The sequence below is a fragment of the Balaenoptera borealis genome (genome assembly GCF_965194805.1).
Source record: "Balaenoptera borealis genome assembly, chromosome: 21".
Lineage (NCBI taxonomy): Eukaryota > Metazoa > Chordata > Mammalia > Artiodactyla > Balaenopteridae > Balaenoptera > Balaenoptera borealis.
In genome coordinates this window covers 21,825,098-21,844,745 of record NC_138880.1, presented here as the reverse complement: position 1 = coordinate 21,844,745, position 19,648 = coordinate 21,825,098, and the positions used below count along the sequence as shown (strand labels likewise).

The following is a 19,648-nucleotide window of genomic DNA, read 5'->3' as shown; positions in this document are numbered from 1 at the left end:
CATTTGTAGTTTCTGAATTCTAAGACGTTTTAAGGGAAATATTAGTTGGTAACACAGAAATAAACTGTCAAACTAAAATTTTTTTAAAAACCAGCTAAAATGTTATTCTTAGAAGAATTACTATGACTAAAACTCTAGCAATCCAAAAAGCTGCTTGTTTCCATCAACCACCCTCTTTGTATCAATTTCAAAAGGCAGCCCATTTTTGTTTCAGGGTTTAATTGGTTCCCTAGCTCATTTTGGAGGAATTCAATTTCCCTTGAGCGGGGTTCGTATGACAACAGATGAGTTCCTTCTTTTTGATTTACTTCTCTAGGCCCATGGAAAGGAAAGCTAAAACAAAATGGGAGGAAAAGTAATTTATGTAAGAGGTGTAGTGTGAAATGCAAATTTAGATTTTCTAAACATGTAGTCTCCAGCTTACAAGCAGAGCTACATTAACACAAACCAAGTGACCAGATTGGGGAAGGGAATTAATCTTGTTGATTGTATGCACTGTCTCAAAAGTTACGGGAGTGATAACAAAAAGGTGTGGTCTAGTGAATAAGATGCAAGAGTTAGATGAAAAAAAGGATCTTTGGCTTTAGTTATATGTGTGTATTTCTCTCTCTCTCTCTCTCTCCATATATATATATGTCATCCTATATATAAATATATCATATATACATAAGTGATATTTATTTATATTTTGTGTATATATCATTATATGTATCATTTACCTATATAAGTGATAATGATGACATTTTATATAGATTTATAGAGAGAGCCTCCAGTGAGGAAAGGGACTTCCAATTACCAATGACACTGCCATTTAAAGATTTGGAAAAAATGCTCTTCTCAGGATTCTTTGGCTCCTTGAAGTTGTATTTCTTTTTGAAACCCAAAACATTAACATTTTTATCACTCACACACACACACACACACACACATCTGGTTCAAACCTGCTCTGGTAACTTGCCTGTGCAGTTTCTAGAGACCATAGCAGTGCATCACAGAGAACAAGAGAGAAGTAGTTTCTCACAATTCCTGCCTTCAGAAATTCACCTGCAAATAAAAATATTTTAAGGTAAGGAGCTAAGGAAGTTTTATATAACATCGATATCAAATGGACGGGGAGCTGGTATGCCTACTGGGGGAGATCAGAGAATAATACATTTTTTAAAATTTTAGTATTTCCCCCATTGAAAACGATCTTTTATTTTTTTCACTGGCATTTATTCTAAAATAACCCCCCCCCAAAAAAAGAGTGGAGAACTGCTCCCAGATATATATGTGAATTTCAGGCAAGCATCAAGTGAAAATTTAAGAGGCTTTTAAACGCTGATTTGGTTTTTGTTTTAATGGTCTGTGTACATATATAAACTATTAAACTTCACTAGACCATGGCCAATGGTGAGCGTTAATTGACTGGTGCTTTCAAAGTGAGTTGTGTCACCTTTAGAGACACGAACAGTCACATAATGGCTGAAAAAGAAAAAGCAGTAATAGGAGTTTCTCTGCGACTGGGGGTAGGGTGAGATGGGGGTGAAGTTTGGGGGAAGGGAAGAGAAGGCACAGGGAAAGGCGAGGTGTGCATTCCACGGGGTAAAAACTGCCTCCACCAAAATTTATTTTCTTTCATTGATATATATAACTGCTTAAATTTGATTATACTTACGTTCATTTGTTCAGTAGAGATTTACTGAGTGCCTACTTCTTGCTAAAACTGGGCGATGGGGGTTCAAAGAGGTTTTCTCACGTGGCGGAGGCCCAATGACTGCGGCGCGGGGTGAGGAATACGGGGGCGGGTGGGGGGAGTCGCCCCTGCCCCCCCCCACCCCTTGGTTGAATGTGACCACGCGCTGGCAGGTCCGGCGGCCAACCCCACCCAGGCCCGGCGCTGAGCCACACCCACCTCCACGCCCACCGCTGCCTGATCCCTCGACCTTCACAAGGTTGGTAGAGCCTTTCCTTGGAAATTCAACTAATCAAGGCAGAGTTGAAAAGTAGGTGTAGCCTGATGACTATGTCCATCAAAAGGAGGGTGGATCCAACCGGCGGAGCGCAAAGAAAGGTTGATTCCAACAGCTGTCGGGAGCAGGAGTAGCAGCTTCTTCTACGTCTTACCTTTGAAAGGAATTGGAATAGCAGAGTGCTTCGCGGTAGCATGGGTAAGTCTTGTTCCATGGAACTGCTTTTTTCAGCTACTGGAGACGGTGTGTGTGTTGAGCTCACTACTTAGGATGGATTTTTAACCGTGGATCCCGATCAAAAAGATTTTGAAAAGCACAAATGGGAAGCGTTTTATCATCCTAGAACCAGGTGGGGAGTGGACCTTGTCCAGTAGACTTCTAGTGTTTAAACGGCGTTTACCTACGCCTATTTGGGCCACTGACCTCAAACTTTCAAAACGTAAAGGAGGAAAGTAAATACACTTTAAAGAAAGCAGATTCCTGGCTGAATTTTCCTTGAAGTTGTATTTTTAAATTTTGTTTTAAAAAATTGTATAAAATTGTATTGTAAAACTTTGTACAAATATTGTATCTCATTGCAAGAAATGGCTCGGTCTATTTTATGCTAAAATGTTTAAATTATTTATTATAAAGAGTAAACTTATTTTCCTTTCTTTCCTCTTCAATTATCTCTGCAAATGGCACTACCATCCACCCAATTACTTGAGCAAAAAATTGGACTATTCACTCATTCTTGCTTCCTGTTTCTCTTACCCCTTTATCCAACCCAACAGCAAGTTTGGAAGGCTCTATCTCCATTTTCCCTCTCTCCCTCCATTTCAGCTCCGCTGCTACCACATGCTCCAAACCACCAACATTCTTTTCCTAGATTACTAAATAGCCTGAGGGATTTTTTTTTGCTTTCACTCTTGCCTCCCTTAATCCATTCTTCACAAATCAGCCTGAGTAGTCTTTTAACCTAAATCACAGCGTGCTAATTTCCTTGTTTGAAAGAAACCCCTTAATGGTTCCCATTGGTTTGGGAATGACATGCAAATGGCTCTCTCCTGCACCGTCCTCAACCTTCTCTCAGACCTCTATGGTCTCTGTCCGCCATTTTGTGTAATAAGCATGGCTTTCATTGCCGTCCAGCAAGCTAATCCCTTTGTGCTTTCTGTTGCAGCTTGGAAAGAACACTCTTCTTCCACCTCTTTCAACTGGCTAATACTTTTCTTCTTTTTCAGGTCTGGGTCTAATGCTTCCTTGGAGGCCTTTACAGACATTTCTTTTTAAAGATAGCCTCCCCTGCTTTTCCTCTTATTGGTTTCATTTCACAGCATTTTTCTCAACCTGAAATTATTTTATTTACCATTTTATAAAAACTTTATTTACATTTCTGTCTCACACAGATAAAAATGATATGAAAACCAGGGACTTTATCTTTTTCGCTGCTCTAAGGGTCAGCACCGCGGGAATTCCCTGGTGGTCCAGTGGTTAGGACTCCTGGCTTTCATTGCCGTGGACCCAGATTCCATCCTTGATGGGGGAACCAAGATCCCTCAAGCCGGGCGGCACGGCCAAAAATTTAAAAGAAAAAAAAATTTTTTTTTAATTTAAAAAGAATTTTTAAAAAGGGTTAGCACCTAGAACAAAGTTTGGTACTAAATATTTGTCAAATGATTGAATAAGTAAATGATGCACCCTTGGAACTACTTCTATCACAATTTGAGAAATACAAAATATAGTATATAGTCTCATGACATTAAGTAATTCTTGTAACATCCTATACTATGTTTAACCATTACGTTTTCCATGTGGTTATTTCTACCAAAGGAGAATGTAGTTATATCAACAGGAGTATTCTCATAATAAATTAATAAGTTACCATTTCAATTTATACATTGTTCTCACAAGCTTGCATATTGTGTGAGAAATGGCATAATGCTCAGACATCTGACAAATAAGAATCTAGTTTAGAAAGGTAAGGGCTGTACTTGGACCCTGGTAAATTCATAAATACCTTTCTCTCAACCCTGATCTCATAGGAGATGTTGTACTAGATAACACCTTGGCATCACAGATAAACAACTTTATGAAACTTCTACCTTAAGCATGTCTAATATCCCAAATGAATTTCTAGTAAATTAATTTTATAGGATTGCTAAATCAGATATCACCAGTCTGACGACTAAATGCGTATTCATCAATTCATTTCATTAGACAAATCTAGTAAGTGCTGGGGCATGTGAATAAGACAGGAGAGGCCCTTGCCCTCTTAAAGCTTACAGTCTAGTAGGTAAGACAGGGCTTAAATAATCAGAACCAAGGGGCTGTGGTCAGTGTAAAATGGGGAGCTAGGAGAGCGTTTAGCCTGGGGACCTAATTGAGACTAAGAATCAAGGGAAACTTGCCGGAGCAAGTGGTGTTTAGGCAGAGATCTGAAATGTAGGTGGGAAGTAAACCTCTGCATGCCCCATCTGTGCACATGCTCATATGGTAAGGGGGATAGAGAGTGGGTAGTTTGGTTTTTTTTTTAATTCTATAGTTTGGTATTTATCCTAGTTTTTTTTTTTAATTGAAATGTAGTTGATGTACAGCAATATTATTTAAGTTACAGGTGTACAGTATGAGGTTAGGTAGTATTTTGTCGAGAGGAAAGAGCATGGCACTTTATTGGAAGGAGACTTTATTATGGCTGGAGATGAAATAGGAGAACTGGAGATGGCAAGAGATAAGTTTGGAGAGAAAAGCTGGAATCAAACCAATTGTAGCTATTTTAAATGGACTAACTGAGGGAGGGAACTGTTGTGTTCTTTCCTACTTAAACTTTAGATCTAGCAATTTTGCTCCAAAAGTGCTTGCTATATGCACTAATACAAAATGAAATGAAAATTATTTTTTAGCTATGAGAGCATGATTTTGTTAGGCAAATATTGCTGGATACAGTCTCCCTGGTTTATTTCACCTTTATAAAGGACAGAATAAATAACAACACTTGTGCCACTAACATTATTTATATATTATATATTAGGAATATAACATACAAACAGCTTGAACATATTTTTTTTAAGATTTTTTTTGATGTGAATCATCTTTAAAGTCTTTACTGAATTTGCTACAATATTGCTTCCATTTTATGTTTTGGTTTTTTGGACATGAGGCATGTGGGATCTCAGCTCCCCGACCAGGGATCGAACCTGCACCCCCTGCATTGGAAGGTGAAGTCTTAACCACTGGACTGCCAGGGAAGTCCCTGAAAATATTTTTAAATAGCCACATTTAAAAATAACCTCCTCAAAAGAATCGTACTATCTATTCTTGGCAAAAGAAAAAAAATACAATAAAAGCAAAACATGCATTTCAATTGGTAAGGGAAGAGGTTTAAATGTCTTCTTAAACATAAGTATGTATATTACATAGAAATATATATTTATTTATATTATATATGCATATATTTAAGAAAACATTTAAACCTCTTCCCTGAGCAATTTATATATAAATGATTTATACTTAGTTAAATATATATCATGAAAATATTTATATATTTATTTGTAAATATGTATATATAAATGCTTAAGACATTTAAAAATCTCTCAGCAGTTTTTAAATATCATATAACATTCATATATATTTTATATAAGTAAATATATAATTTAATTTGTAATTTATATAGTATATATTTACATATATATGTGTATATATAGTGTTTAAGAAGGAATAAAAGCATGTTTTGTTTTCATTCTATGTATTATTTTACCAAAAGTAAATGGCACAAACTTTCTGAGGTGGCTTTTTTTTTTTTGGCCACAAGGCATGTGGGATCCTAGCTCCCCGACCAGGGATCAAACCCGCACCCCCTGCACTGGAAGGCAAAGTCTTAACCACTGGGCCGCCAGGGAAGTCCCGAGGTGGCATTTTTTAATGTGGCTATTTAAAAACATTTTCAAGCTGTTGATTTTCATTCCAGTACTTTCACATTTGCTCCTTTTTAAAAGCATTTAATTTTTGTTCCTACAGCAGGACATCAGGATGCTGAAATTAAGAGATCTTTTATAAGACACAATTGTAACATTAAGCAAAGGACTCTTAGAAAGAATATAGTATATTCATGCTGTAACTTTCATAGTACTACTTATAGATTTTTAAGAAAAGGATCAAAAACCACTCGAATTCCCCTGTGCCTTTATTTTGACGTGCACTTATAAGAGATGGCAATGCATAGATTTCACATGGCTTATTCTCTGAATCCCCATCTTATAGAACAAGGGTGGGCAAACTACAGCCATGCACCAAATCAGTCTCTACTGCGCATTGCCCATCCTCTGTGTACTGTCTGTAGCTGCTTCTGTGCTACAGTGAGATTGAATAGCTATGACATAGGCCCTAGGGCCCACAAAGTTTAAATCAGGCTCTTTACAGAAAAAGTTTGCTGCCCTTGGTCTAGAATAGTACCTGGCACTTAGCAGGATCCAACAGCTACTTATAGAATGAATACAAAGGTAAACTAACAGTAGCTCACATGAGTGGTCAGCATTTGGTCTATGCCATGAACTGTGCTAAGCACTTCAAATGCAGTATTTAATTTGAATTTCACAGAAGTGTTACATAAGAATAGGCATATCTTGCTCCCTCACCTCCTTTAAATTTTTAGTCAGCTGCCACTACCTCAGTCAAGATTTACCTGGAGCTCCCTATTTAAAATTGCAAATCCCTGCTTTCTACCGGTCCCTTGGCTTATTCTAGAGCGCTTTGCCTTATAACATATGATGTACATTACTTATTTATGTTGTATACTCCATGGGGCATACATTACATATTTGGTATAATATATCTATTCACTGGTATGTCTCAACCCATGAGTAGCCTAGAATAGGGCAAGCACATAGTGAGTGCCCAATGAACATTAGGTGATCAATTAGGGAGGTCAGATAACTTATGGGGGATATCCAGGAAAGAAATGGTTATGACCCATGTCTTACGTACATATGTCACAGCTAATTCTCTTAGTCTCTTGCAGAGTTAGTCAAAGATGTAAATGTAGTGATTCTGTTATTGGAAAGTGAGTTCTAGGCCATTTTTTGAGGTCATTTTCTGACAATGGCTCTAATATTGGAATATATTTACCTAATGACTACTATCTCAAACAGGTGCTTGCTGAAAACAATTCACGTAGATCACTCCTACCCAGAAGTGGTTGATCTATCCTGGTGCAAACCTTCACGGAGGGAGCTAGCAGGACGACATGGACCAGAAACTGAAGAAAAGGGAAAAGACACGTGGCCAGAAAGGGCTTGGTAGAAGAGCTGTCAGTGGGGACAAGTCACTGCCAGCCCAGCAGGAACCTCCTGACACGACGTGGACCTTATGTGATGAGGATGTGTGCTATGAGACTAGCTTTCGGGTTGTTGAAGAGGATTCCTTCTCTGACTGTTACATAGAATGCATAATAAGAGGTGAGTTTTCTGAACCTATCATGGAAGAGGACTCACTTCTTAAGCCCTTTGACTGTCTGAAAGAAGGATCAGAACAAGAGCTTTCTCAACAGGCTCTTACGGCAAGCTCACTTCTTGAACGTTCCTTGGAATACATGAAAAAGGGGGCAAAACAAGAACTTCCTCAACAGTTTGGTGGAGAGAATTCACTTCTTGAGTCTTCTGAGTACATGACAGGCAAGAAGCTTCCTCCTGGAGAAACACCCAGCACTGACTTTTCAGATCCTCAACAGCTCAAAGCATGCACTAAAATGAAGCCAAGTACAAATGAAGAATATGATGCTCCAGAAAAAATTGTTTGTCCTCAGAGTGGATGCATAAGAGAGTTCAAGAATAGAGCATCCCTGAGAAAGCATCTCCGGGTTCATAGTCCCCGAGATCACGTATGTGCAGAATGTGGGAAAGCCTTCAAGGAGAGTGCAAAACTAAAAAGACATTTTCTGGTTCATACTGGAGAGAAGCCATTTCCGTGTACTTTTGAAGGGTGCGGAAAACGTTTTTCCCTGTCCTTCAATTTGCGTACACATGTGCGCATCCACACTGGGGAGAAACCTTTTGTATGTCCCTTTGAAGGCTGTCGCAAGAAGTTTATTCAGTCAAATAACATGAAAGCGCACCTCTTAACTCATGCAAAGGCCGAAATGAGTCAGTGAAAGAAGATGGAAAATAATCCTCAAACAGGATAAGCATATTAACTAAAGAGTGATTGGCAACAAATATGCCTCATTGATTATTGTTTCAGGAAACAATTTTTAAATCAATATTGCCACCCTACAACGTATATTTTTTTTAATGTTACTAAGATAGATGCTCCTATACTCTGTGATCTTATTTTAGAACTTTGTGTATAAAATTATAGTGCAGTTCCAATAGTAATGTCAGTAATGAACTTACTTCAAAAGCATAATCCTTAATATATGACAAATTGGATTTTTGGATATGGGACTTAATATCTCATACTATAAGTACGAAATTAACTTTGCTTTTAAGTTTGTAGTTTCCAACTGTTTAGCTTTTTCCTTTTATACTTCTTAATACATATGATAATTCTAGAGAATGAAAATTTTACAGTAGATTGTCAATAAATGAGTTAGTTAAAATTTCTTAAGTTAAATATATTGTTTAATCATTTTATTTTTTATCATTGTATCAAACTATATTGAAATCATATAGTAGATGTAAACGGTTATTTGATAGTGTCAATCCATTTGAATCCATTTCAGATATTTTAAAATAAAAGGAAATAAAACCCCAGAAATGTACTAAATCTGTATTAAAAAATCAAAGAAGTATGCATTAAAAAGATGCCATTTATTTGTCTTCAGAATTAGCAAAGCATGGCAAAAATTGATTGTTCGGTATCAGTGAGGTGTCAGGGGGAAGTTGCTCTCTTACAAGGTCGGTTAAGGGATGTTGTCACCCGCAATTTGGGGAGGGGAGTGCTAGATCAGTTTTCTAGGGCTGCCATAACAGTACCACCAACTGGGTGACTTAAACAACAGATATTTATTGTGTCATGGTTCTGGAGGCTAGAAGTTCAAAAAAAGATAATGGCAGGATTGGTTCCTTCCTAGGGTTGTGAAGAAAAGCTCTGTTCCAAATGTCTCTTCTTGGCTTGTAGATGACTGTTTTCATGTTTACATGGCATTTTCCTGTATCTTCACATCATCTTCCTTCTGTGCATGTCTCTGTTCAGATTTCCTCTTAAAAGGACACCAGACATACTGGATTAGAACCCACCCTGATGCCCTCATTTTAACTTGGTCTATAAAGATGCCCATCGCCAAATAAGGTTACATTCCAAGGTACTGGGGGTTAGGATTTCAACATGGATTTTTTAGTGTACATAGTTCAAACCATAACGTGCACTTTTTTAGACCCAATAATTTCATTTCTAGAATTCCATTCTACAGAATATGTTCACTACTGTACAAAGATAATTTGTTCAAGGATTTTCACTAGAGCATATTTTAATAGTAATTTGATTCATAACTTAAATGTCCATTAAAAGGGAACAAGTTGCATAAATCTTAATACCTCTATTCAATAGGAAATGTGCAAATATCCTTAAAGGAAACTTGGCTGTAAAGGGAAGGAAAGAGGTCCACAGCCAGAGGGAAGCCACAGAGTAGGAGGAAGTTTGATGTTTAAGATTTAAGACACCATTGGAGATAATGGTAATATGTACCATAAACAGCTTTTCAGGAGAAAAAAAAGTCAACACACAATATAAACAAATCAAATTTAAGATTAATCTTGCTTTTAGAAATGCCAAAACGTAAAAATACATAAGATTTTTTAAAAAGGAAAAAAAAATCAAGGACTTTTTTACTTAGGAATGAGGTAATTATTACTGTGGACTATTATGGAAATTTAATTTTTTATTTATAATATATTTGGTGTGGAATTTATACCATCATTTCTATAGAAATGTGGGTCCAGAGTCTCTAAGTTAAAAGGAATACAGGATAGATACATAATCCATTCATAAATTTGGAATTTCCTCTGACTCAAACACCTGAGTATAGAATTTAGGATGACAATTTGGTGTTTGGTCAAGATGATGAATCATATGTTTGTCTGGTTTTTGCTTTGACAGCAGTATATTTAATTTGATCCTCTAGGAATTTCTATTCCAAAATTGAATTAGAGTTGCTATTAGAATAACACCTTTGAGGACTAGGTGAAAGGCACTGGGTAAAAGGCGGGATTAAATAGAAGTCAAGACTAGATAAATTCATTGGCGGGGTTTAGGCTGTAAACTTGAGACCTGGGACTAGGGCATCAAGAAAGATCAAGATTGGCTTCCCCTGTGTGTGGAGGCTGGTCTGCTTCTGGAGACAACCCTGTCTGGAACTGAAGGGGCCAGAGTCTCAGTATTTACAACCCTAACGCGAAAATGTACAAGGAACATCAATCTGAGAAAGTGCTTGTGTATCTGGATGCCAAAGCTTAGTTAAATTCTGACTTGGGAACACGACATTAGTTGGCTAGTCTCCTAACTGTATTTTTGTTTGTTTTTTTTGTTTGTTTCCAAAGAGGAACCCTAAAATTGCTAAGAATGTAACAGGAAGAAAGAATGTGGATATAACGAAAAAAGAAAAGACGGGAAAGGAGATTAGCTAATGAGGATATGTCATCTGAAATCTTTGTTAATGTTTCAGAAAAGAAATGTACATATACTTTCCACATTTGTATTTTAAGTAAGAAGAATGAACACAAGATATGTGAATACATAATCCAGAGAAAACTACAAAAGAAAATCAATCCATCTAGATTTTTACATCTCCAGATACTGGCATTTTACAAACCCCAAATCCTGATGAATAAATAAACATTTTTGTTTTCATGCTGGTATTTGGATTCGTGGCCTGTATCTTTTTTTTTTTTTTTTTTTAATGGCCAAAGGTTAACAGTTAAAAGGTAACACTAGAGAAATACATTCTACAAAAAAACTGAAAATCTTAAGGCAGAGCTCATCACTGTAACAGGGCATAGTTAGTTGGTACTTAATAAATTATGGAATGAATAAGTGTAAAAATGTAGCTTAATATGCTTTATAAAGTTATCAAAATTATATGTAATTCAGAAACAGCTAATAAAACATTACTTGCCTTTACATAAAATCTGGTTACTCCAAAATAAAGGTGGAAACCACAGAAGTGTTTAATTACCTCTGCATACATCAGCTCTTACTCCCCAAAAGTAATCACCACTCAAAAAGGATTTTTTTAACTGTTATATTGTTTGATCATTTTTGTTAATAGTGAAAATTATCTTAAATCCCATTATCTTTTTTTTTTTTTCTGTCTTCCTCCTCTAAAAGGGACAGGAGACTGAGGGTCTGTTCAACTCCTAACATCTTGGATAATGAAGAACTGTCCTGCCTTGAGAATTGTATCTACCAAGGCTGTGATTAGATAGTTAGCAATGTGTTAAACCACTTACATTCCTACTTTAAATTAGTTTATTTTATTCTCTGTGATATGTGCACAGGTCTCCCAAACAGTCATACTTGATTTCTGTATTTTGCCTTAGCTACAGTGTGCATTGGTGGACATGAGATTTCCATCCTATTCTATCCAGAAAGAATTCTGTGCAAAAGCAGAATTGTCAGATTCTTATATTACTTTCCTGCCAAATAGGCATGTGCAGAAATCTGTGTGTGCTTATGTTTTAATTACCTAATGTACTAGCTCTGACTGAATAAACTGCATGACTACATCCTACACTGGACACAGAACAGTGCAAGTTATATTAAAAAGCCATTATATTTGCAACTCTGAGCAAGAGACTATAATTAAAAGGCAATTGGATGAAATTAGCTTTGAGAGTACAAGAGTTTAAGCAGGATTTGGTAAATGAACATTAACAGTTAACATGTGCTTTTTATTAGGTCTTTTGCTTCTTCTATGACCCCAGGGTTGAATTTCTTTGATGTCAGTGGATCAGACATGTGAAAACACCTGTACAAAGCTGTGCTTTACAATGTGGCTAAAGTTATATCCATAAAAAAAGCCAACATAACTTTTGTGACTTTAGTAAATCAAGGTATTAGGTAGGCTAGAATGATATCCTAGGCATTAACAAACTTTTTAATACCCCTAAGATCTCGGTTATGTGTCATAAAAAGCATACTACATGCTTCTTGCAACTCAAAATGTTGATCATAAAATACACATGCACAAATCAAAGAAGTAATAAAACTTTAGAGAATTTTGATTATCATGGCCATTAAATAGTTTAAAAGTTGTTAAAGTTATACACAATATGTGTAGTAGCACCCCATCTTTATCTAAGGCAACCAATACATTTGCAAACTGCTGAGGACTTAGCATGGTACTTACTGATACTTGGCGGGATGGCGGGGAGCAGTGGAAATCTTTGTGCTTATCAGATACATATGCCTAAAAGATCTTATAGTTATGGCAGATTACGGATGGCTGCAAATTCTTTGCTACTCTTCCAGTTGAGAGTTGGGGTCTATGTCCTTTCCCCTTGAGTCTCTGCTGGTATGCTTTGATCAATAGGGTATGGTGTAGGGACTTCCCTGGTGGAGCTGTGGTTAAGACTCCATGCTCCCAATGCAGGAGGCCCCAGTTCGATAAGGAGCCCACCTGCTGCAACTAAGACCCGGAGCAACCGAATAAATAAATTTTTTTTTTAAAATAGGGTATGGTGTAAATGATGCTATAATAGCTATGCCAATTCCAGGCCTAGCTTTTAAGAGGCCTGGCAGCTACTGCCTTGCTCTTGTAGAAACCAATTGTCATCTTAAGAAGTATGACTACCCTAAGACCACCATCCTGGGAAAACCAGCAGCTGTTGCAGCAGGAGCTGTTGCAAGCCACTTGCAGAGGCCCAGTAGGACAAGACATGGAGAGAGCAAGGCAAAGGAGTTATGAGGTGCCAGGCGTGTGAGTGAAAGAGTCATCCTGGAAGGTTCATCCAGCCCCAGTCACCCCAGGTGACACCAAATTAATTATAGGGCCTAGATGGTCCTTTTCCAAATTTCTGACCCACAAAATGATGAGCAAAGTGAAATGATTTTTTGACATAGTGACTACAGTTGATAATTTGTAAAACTGAAATTTGCTAAGAGTAGAACTTAAATGTTCTCACCATGTACATGTGTGTATATATATACACATATATGATCATCACAATGTACAACTGAAATATCTTACAATTTGATTTGTCAATTATATCTCAATAAGACAGAAAAAATAAAATGGTTGTTTTAAGCCACTTGAATTTTGGGGTTAGTTCATTATGCATCAATAGATAACATACACTCCAATTCAGATATGTAATTTGAATTCTATAGTCTCTGCTTTATATTTGTGTGTTGTGTGTATATATACATATAGGTTTTACCATATGATTAGTTTATGTCTAAATTCAAAAGGAATTTTTTATTTTATTTTCAAATTTATATACTAGACCTATTTTCAGTGTCATACAATGAAGTAGTGATCGCCTTTTCCTAGACTAGTAGAGACATATATTTGGTGGACTATCTAAGGAAACTGTAGCTGACTTTAATAAAATTAAAACTCAGTCTCAAGGTTGGTGGAGAGAGATCTCCACCCAGGAGGAAACTTTCTCTTGACCACTAATCCTGTCATCCTGGGCCTGCCACTTTCCCCTGGACAGAATCCCATTAATTACTGCTGCTACCACCACTGTCCTTAAAGAATTATGCTCCCCTTTAACTCAGACCCAAGCTCCAGCTCTTCCTTTACTACTTAACAGTAAAAATGAGATGAGGCTGGAACATCAAAAGATCCCATTAAAGACAAGGATAACAGAATACAGCTTGTTTTCTCATGTCACAGGCTTCAGAGAGATCTGTTTCGGAACCCAGAGTTAAGAAAAAAAGCTCCAGTGATTCTTTTCATTTTCACCTGAGACCTGGTTCAGGTTTTTGGGTGAGGACCCACTTATTTCCCTAGCTTCTAACCTCAGTATATCTAGATGTGGAATTTAACTAGAAGACCCCTAAAGTTGTCCCAGATGGGGGTATAGGGTGGACATGAGAGATAACCTTGAAGAGGTTAGCAAGGGACAAATTTTGAAGGCTTTAAAAATCATTTTAATGAACTAGAACTTTTTCTTATAGTCAATAAAGGAAGCATTAAAGGCATTAGCATAGGTAACATGATCAAATTAACTTTTTAGAAAAATCATTTGGGGTGCAAGGTGGAAGAGGATTGAGGAGTAGGAAAACAGGCAGCATAATCCACAGGAGAGATGATATGTCTTATTGGATGTTATATTTCCAGCACAAGCATAGAACATAATACATGATTAATGGATGTTTAAATAAATGCTTGACTAGACAAAGCTAAAAGAATTTCCAAGCAGTAATAAAAATTTTAGGGCTTCCCTGGTGGTGCAGTGGTTAAGAATCCGCCTGCCGATGCAGGGGACACAGGTTCAAGCCCTGGTCTGGGAAGATCCCACATGCCGCAGAGCAACTAAGCCCGTGCGCCACAACTACTAAGCCTGCGCTCTAGAGCCTGCGAGCCGCAACTACTGAGCCTGCATGCCACAACTACTGAAGCCTGGGCGCCTAGGGCCCATGCTCCGCAACAAGAGAAGCCACTGCAATGAGAAGCCCATGCACCACAACGAAGAGTAGACCCCGATAACTGCAACTAGAGAAAGCCCGCATGCAGCAACAAAGACCCAATGCAGCCATAAATTAATTAATTAAAATATTTTTTAAAAAAATTTTAAAGTGACAGATGCACTAAACTTAACCTTACTGACACACAACAAAAGACAAATAATCCAAATAGAAATGACCAAAGAACTTGAATAGACATTTCTCCAAAGAAGATAAATAAATGGCCAATAAACACATGAAAAGATGAACATTCTGTCATTAGGAAAATGCAATTCAAAACCACAAAAAAGAACAACAACAACAAAAACACTTCACATTTGCTAGAATGGCTATAATAATAAAAAAAAAATCTTGGTCAGAAAGTGGAGCTATTTGAATCTTCCATCACTGCTAGTGGGACTGCAGAATGGTGCAGCCACTTTGAAAAACAGTTTAGGACTTCCCTGGTGGCGCAGTGGTTAGGAATCCACCTGCCAATGCAGGAGACACGGGTTCGAGCCCTGGTCCTGGGAGTTCCCACATCCACATGCCGCGGAGCAACTAAGCCCATGCGCCACAACTGCTGAGCCTGTGCTCTAGAGCCCACAAGCCACAACTACTGAGACCACGTGCCACAACTACTGAAGCCCATGCACACGTGCTCCGCAACAAGAGAAGCCACTGCAACGAGAAGCTCGCGCACCGCAACAAAGAACAGCCCCTGCTCGCTGCAACTAGAGAAAGCCCACACACAGCAACGAAGACCCAACACAGCTAGAAATAAAATATAAATAAATAAATTTGTATTAAAAAAAAGAAAAACAGTTCAGTAGTTCCTTAACATGTTTAGCACAGTTATCATATGACCCAGTAATTTCACTCCTAGATATAAACCCAAGAGCAATATAAAAATTTGTATACAAATGTTCATAACAGCATGATTCATAATAGCCAAATAGTGGAAACACCCCAAAAGCCCTCCAACTGATGAATGGATAAACAAAACTTTCTATACCCATACAATGGAATATTATGTCAGCCATAAAAAGGGATGGAAGTATTAATACATGTTACAACAACAATGAACCTTGAAGACATGCCAAGTTGAGGCAGCCAGACACAATTCCTTATATCATCCAATTCCATTGTATTTGAAATCCCCAGAATAGGCAAACTCATAGAAACTGAAAGTAGATTACTGGCTGCCAGGAACAAGGGCATAAAGAAGTGATCAGTAAGGGTTTCTTTTCAGGGTCATAAAAACGTTCTAAAGTTACATAGTGTTGCAGAATTCTGTCAATGTACTAAAACTCACTGAATTGTTACTTTAAAAGGGTGAATTTTATGGTACATGAATTATATTTCATTAAAGCTGTTATTTTAAAAATCACTTATGCAAACTACTATAGTCTTATTAACTATTTTACAGTCACTTTCATCAAAAGCAATAACACAATACATCGAAAACCCAGGAGGTTAAATAGCTGAGGTTAAGAATATAGATTTAGAATTACTTAAATGAATATTCAATATTATTATTCTTTGTATTACTAATATTACCTCTAGCAGGGATACTGTGTCAGGACCACGTCCCTGGCCCTTGAGGTTCCTACAATTTTACAGCACATTATAGGTGGCTGATAAAAATGATCATGTTTATGTTTCCTTAATGAGCATATATATTAACTTCTGAAAAGTGTGTTGAAGATGAAAATATTTAAAGTCAGTATCTTGTCGTTTCATCTGTTTGTTTGCTAAAATTAAAACACACATATTAACAAAACCCCCTGTGGCTTATGCATTTGAAGGTATTCCAAGGATAGCTTTAAAATGGGTAGGTGTGATATTTACAAAGCCCAGATCACCTTCTCTCCTTACTCCAGCTACCCTCCATGGACATTTTCTGTTATTAAATGAACAAATCAATTCCGGGATCTTTCATTCAGTAGCACAGCTCCCCCGACTAGATCCCCAGGCAGCACTACAGCAGTGTCTAGGATTCTATCATCAAAAAGAACCAATGGCATCCCTGTAGGTCTAGGTTTTCCCCAGATAAAGTTTTCCTTACAGGTGTTAATGCTCTTTTACTGCCAGATTTATTTTTGTTTTTGTTTTTTTGGATAAAGTAAAAATAACATACAAAGAGTATTCATAATTTTTATGAATTTTTACCATTTTCTTGATTTTTAGTTCCTTCTGAGATAGTGAGTGTGGGACTCAGTGAATGCTCCTCTTCTGCTGATCTCATTATTGTAGACCTGAAAGATGGTCCTTCTACCTGGTCTGTAGACATAATTCAGGTCATATCAGTAGGTGTTTTCTGGTTTTTAAGAAAATACTTTGTCTCTTTGAAGACCTCTAGACTAGGTGATACTTTAGGCCACTTAGGTACATCTATTACAAGTGAGAAACGAGACATAAAAAACGATGAAAGTATTACAGTTCGTGACATCTTGAACGACAAGATAGCAAGATGCAAATTTAAAGAATTCCATTCCTAGAATTCTAAGACCCTTTTTAGTTCTGAAAGTCTATTCCAATGTAATGATGTTGACAGATGATGAATATAACATTTTAAGTTAATAAAGTGAAAGGTAAGAGAGAGATAAATTGTTGTATTGTCATTATTGCTATTATTATTACTATTACTAATAACTTAAGGACACTGTTGCTAAAACCACGGAGTTGGCTTTTAAGGAAATAACAGGTGGTTATTTTAGCTTCGATTTAGATAATAAAGACATACATTCACATTTGCAAAGTGCTTTGAAAACGGGAAGTGCTCTGGGAGCATAAAATGACATGTTATGAACTGAATGTATCCAAAATTTATATGCTGAAGCCTGAACCCCCAATACACCAGACTATGAGACAGAGCCTTTAAGGAGGTGATTAAATTAAAATGAGTTTACAATGGTCCCTAATCCAACCTGACTGACGTCTTTATAAGAAGAGGAAATTTGGACTCACAAAAGATATACCAAGGATATGTGGTCTCAGAGGAAAGGCCATGTGAGGACACAGGGAGACGCCAAGTGAGAGGCCACCACCAAAGAAACAAAACCTGCCAACACCTTGATCTTGGACTTCAGGCTCCTAGAATGTAAGAAAAGAAATTTCTGTCATTTAACCCACCCTTTGGTATTTTGTTATCACAGCCCAAGTAGACTATACAGGGCACTTAGTGGAATTCCACACAGGGGAAATAGTAGGAGGCATAAATCAGCACTGAATAGTGAGGGGATAAAATGTAAGGCAAGAACTCCAACAGAATAGACTAAAGAAGTGCGAAGGGGTCTTGTACTAAAAGGATTTTAATCCTGCGCTTGGGATCCTTAATTTCTCATATATAGAACCTAAAGCCGGGCAGAAGCAAGAAGAACTAAGTACAATCCTGCAGCCTGTGAAACAAAAATCACATTCACAGAAAGACAGACAAGATGAAAAGGCAGAGGGCTATGTGCCAGATGAAGGAACAAGATAAAACCCCAGAAAAACAACGAAAATGAAGTGGAGATAGGCAACCTTCCAGAAAACGAATTCAGAATAGTGATAGGGAAAATGATCCAGGACCTCGGAAAAAGAATGGAGGCAAAGATTGAGAAGATGCAAGAAATGTTTAACAAAGACCTAGAAGAATTAAAGAACAAACAAACAGAGATGAACCATACAATAACTGAAACGAAAACTACACTAGAAGGAATCAATAGCAGAATAACTGAGGCAGAAGAACGGATAAGTGACCTGGAAGACAGAATGGTGGAATTCACTGCTGCGGAACAGAATAAAGAAAAAAGGATGAAAAGAAATGAAGACAGCCTAAGAGATCTCTGGGACAGCATTAAACGCAACAACATTTGTATTATAGGGGTCCCAGAAGGAGAAGAGAGAGAGAAAGGACCCGAGAAAATATTTGAAGAGCTTATAGTAGAAAACGTCCCTAACATGGGAAAGGAAATAGCCACCCAAGTCCAGGAGGCGCAGAGAGTCCCATACAGGATAAACCCAAGGAGAAACACTCTGAGAAACATAGTAATCAAATTGGCAAAAATTAAAGACAAAGAAAAATTACTGAAAGCAGCAAGGGAAAAACGACAAATAACATACAAGGGAAGTCCCATAAGGTTAACACCGGATTTCTCAGCAGAAACTCTACAAGCCAGAAGGGAGTGGCATGATAGATTTAAAGTGATGAAAGGAAAGAACCTACAACCAAGGTTACTCTACCCGGCAAGGATCTCATTCAAATTCGATGGAGAAATCAAAATCTTTACAGACAAGCAAAAGCTAAGAGAATTCAGCACCACCAAACCAGCTCTACAACAAAGGCTAAAGGAACATCTCTAGGTGGGAAACACAAGAGAAGAAAAGGACCTACAAAGACAAAACCAAAACAATTAAGAAAATGGTCATAGGAACATACATATCAATAATTACCTTAAACGTGAATGGATTAAATGCTCCAACCAAAACACACAGGCTGGCTGAATGGATACAAAAACAAGACCCATATATATGCTGTCTACAAGAGACCCACTTCAGATCTATGGACAGATACAAACCGAAAGTGAGGGGATGGAAAAAGATATTGCATGCACATGGAAATCAAAAGAAAGCTGGAGTAGCTATACTCATATCAGATAAAATAGATTTTAATATAAAGAATGTTACAAGAGACAAGGAAGGACACTACGTAATGATCAAGGGATCAATCCAAGAAGAAGATATAACAATTATAAATACATATGCACCCAACATAGGAGCACCTCAATACATAAGGCAACTGCTAACAGCTCTAAAAGAGAAAATTGACAGAAAATTGACAATAATAGTGGGGGATTTTAACACCTCACTTACACCAATGGACAGATCATCCAAAATGAAAATAAATAAGGAAACAGAAGCTTTAAATGATACAATACACCAGATAAATTTAATTGGTATTTATAGGACATTCCATCCAAAAACAGCAGATTACACTTTCTTCTCAAGTGTGCACGGAACATTCTCCAGGATAGATCACATCTTGGGTCACAAATCCAGCCTCAGTAAATTTAAGAAAATTGAAATCATATCAAGCATCTTTTCTGACCACAACGCTATGAGATTAGAAA

General features: G+C 37.3%; 1 protein-coding gene across 1 annotated transcript; it reads left to right on the top strand.

Moving 5' to 3' along the window:
* The first annotated feature begins 1,889 nt into the window (after positions 1 to 1,889).
* Positions 1,890 to 18,684, top strand: ZFP42 (ZFP42 zinc finger protein). Its single transcript, XM_082375395.1, has 2 exons — positions 1,890 to 2,150; positions 7,079 to 18,684. Exon 2 carries the CDS (start codon positions 7,174 to 7,176, stop codon positions 8,074 to 8,076), a length of 903 nt encoding a protein of 300 aa, XP_082231521.1. The 5' UTR covers positions 1,890 to 2,150; positions 7,079 to 7,173; the 3' UTR covers positions 8,077 to 18,684.
* Positions 18,685 to 19,648: the final 964 nt, after the last annotated feature.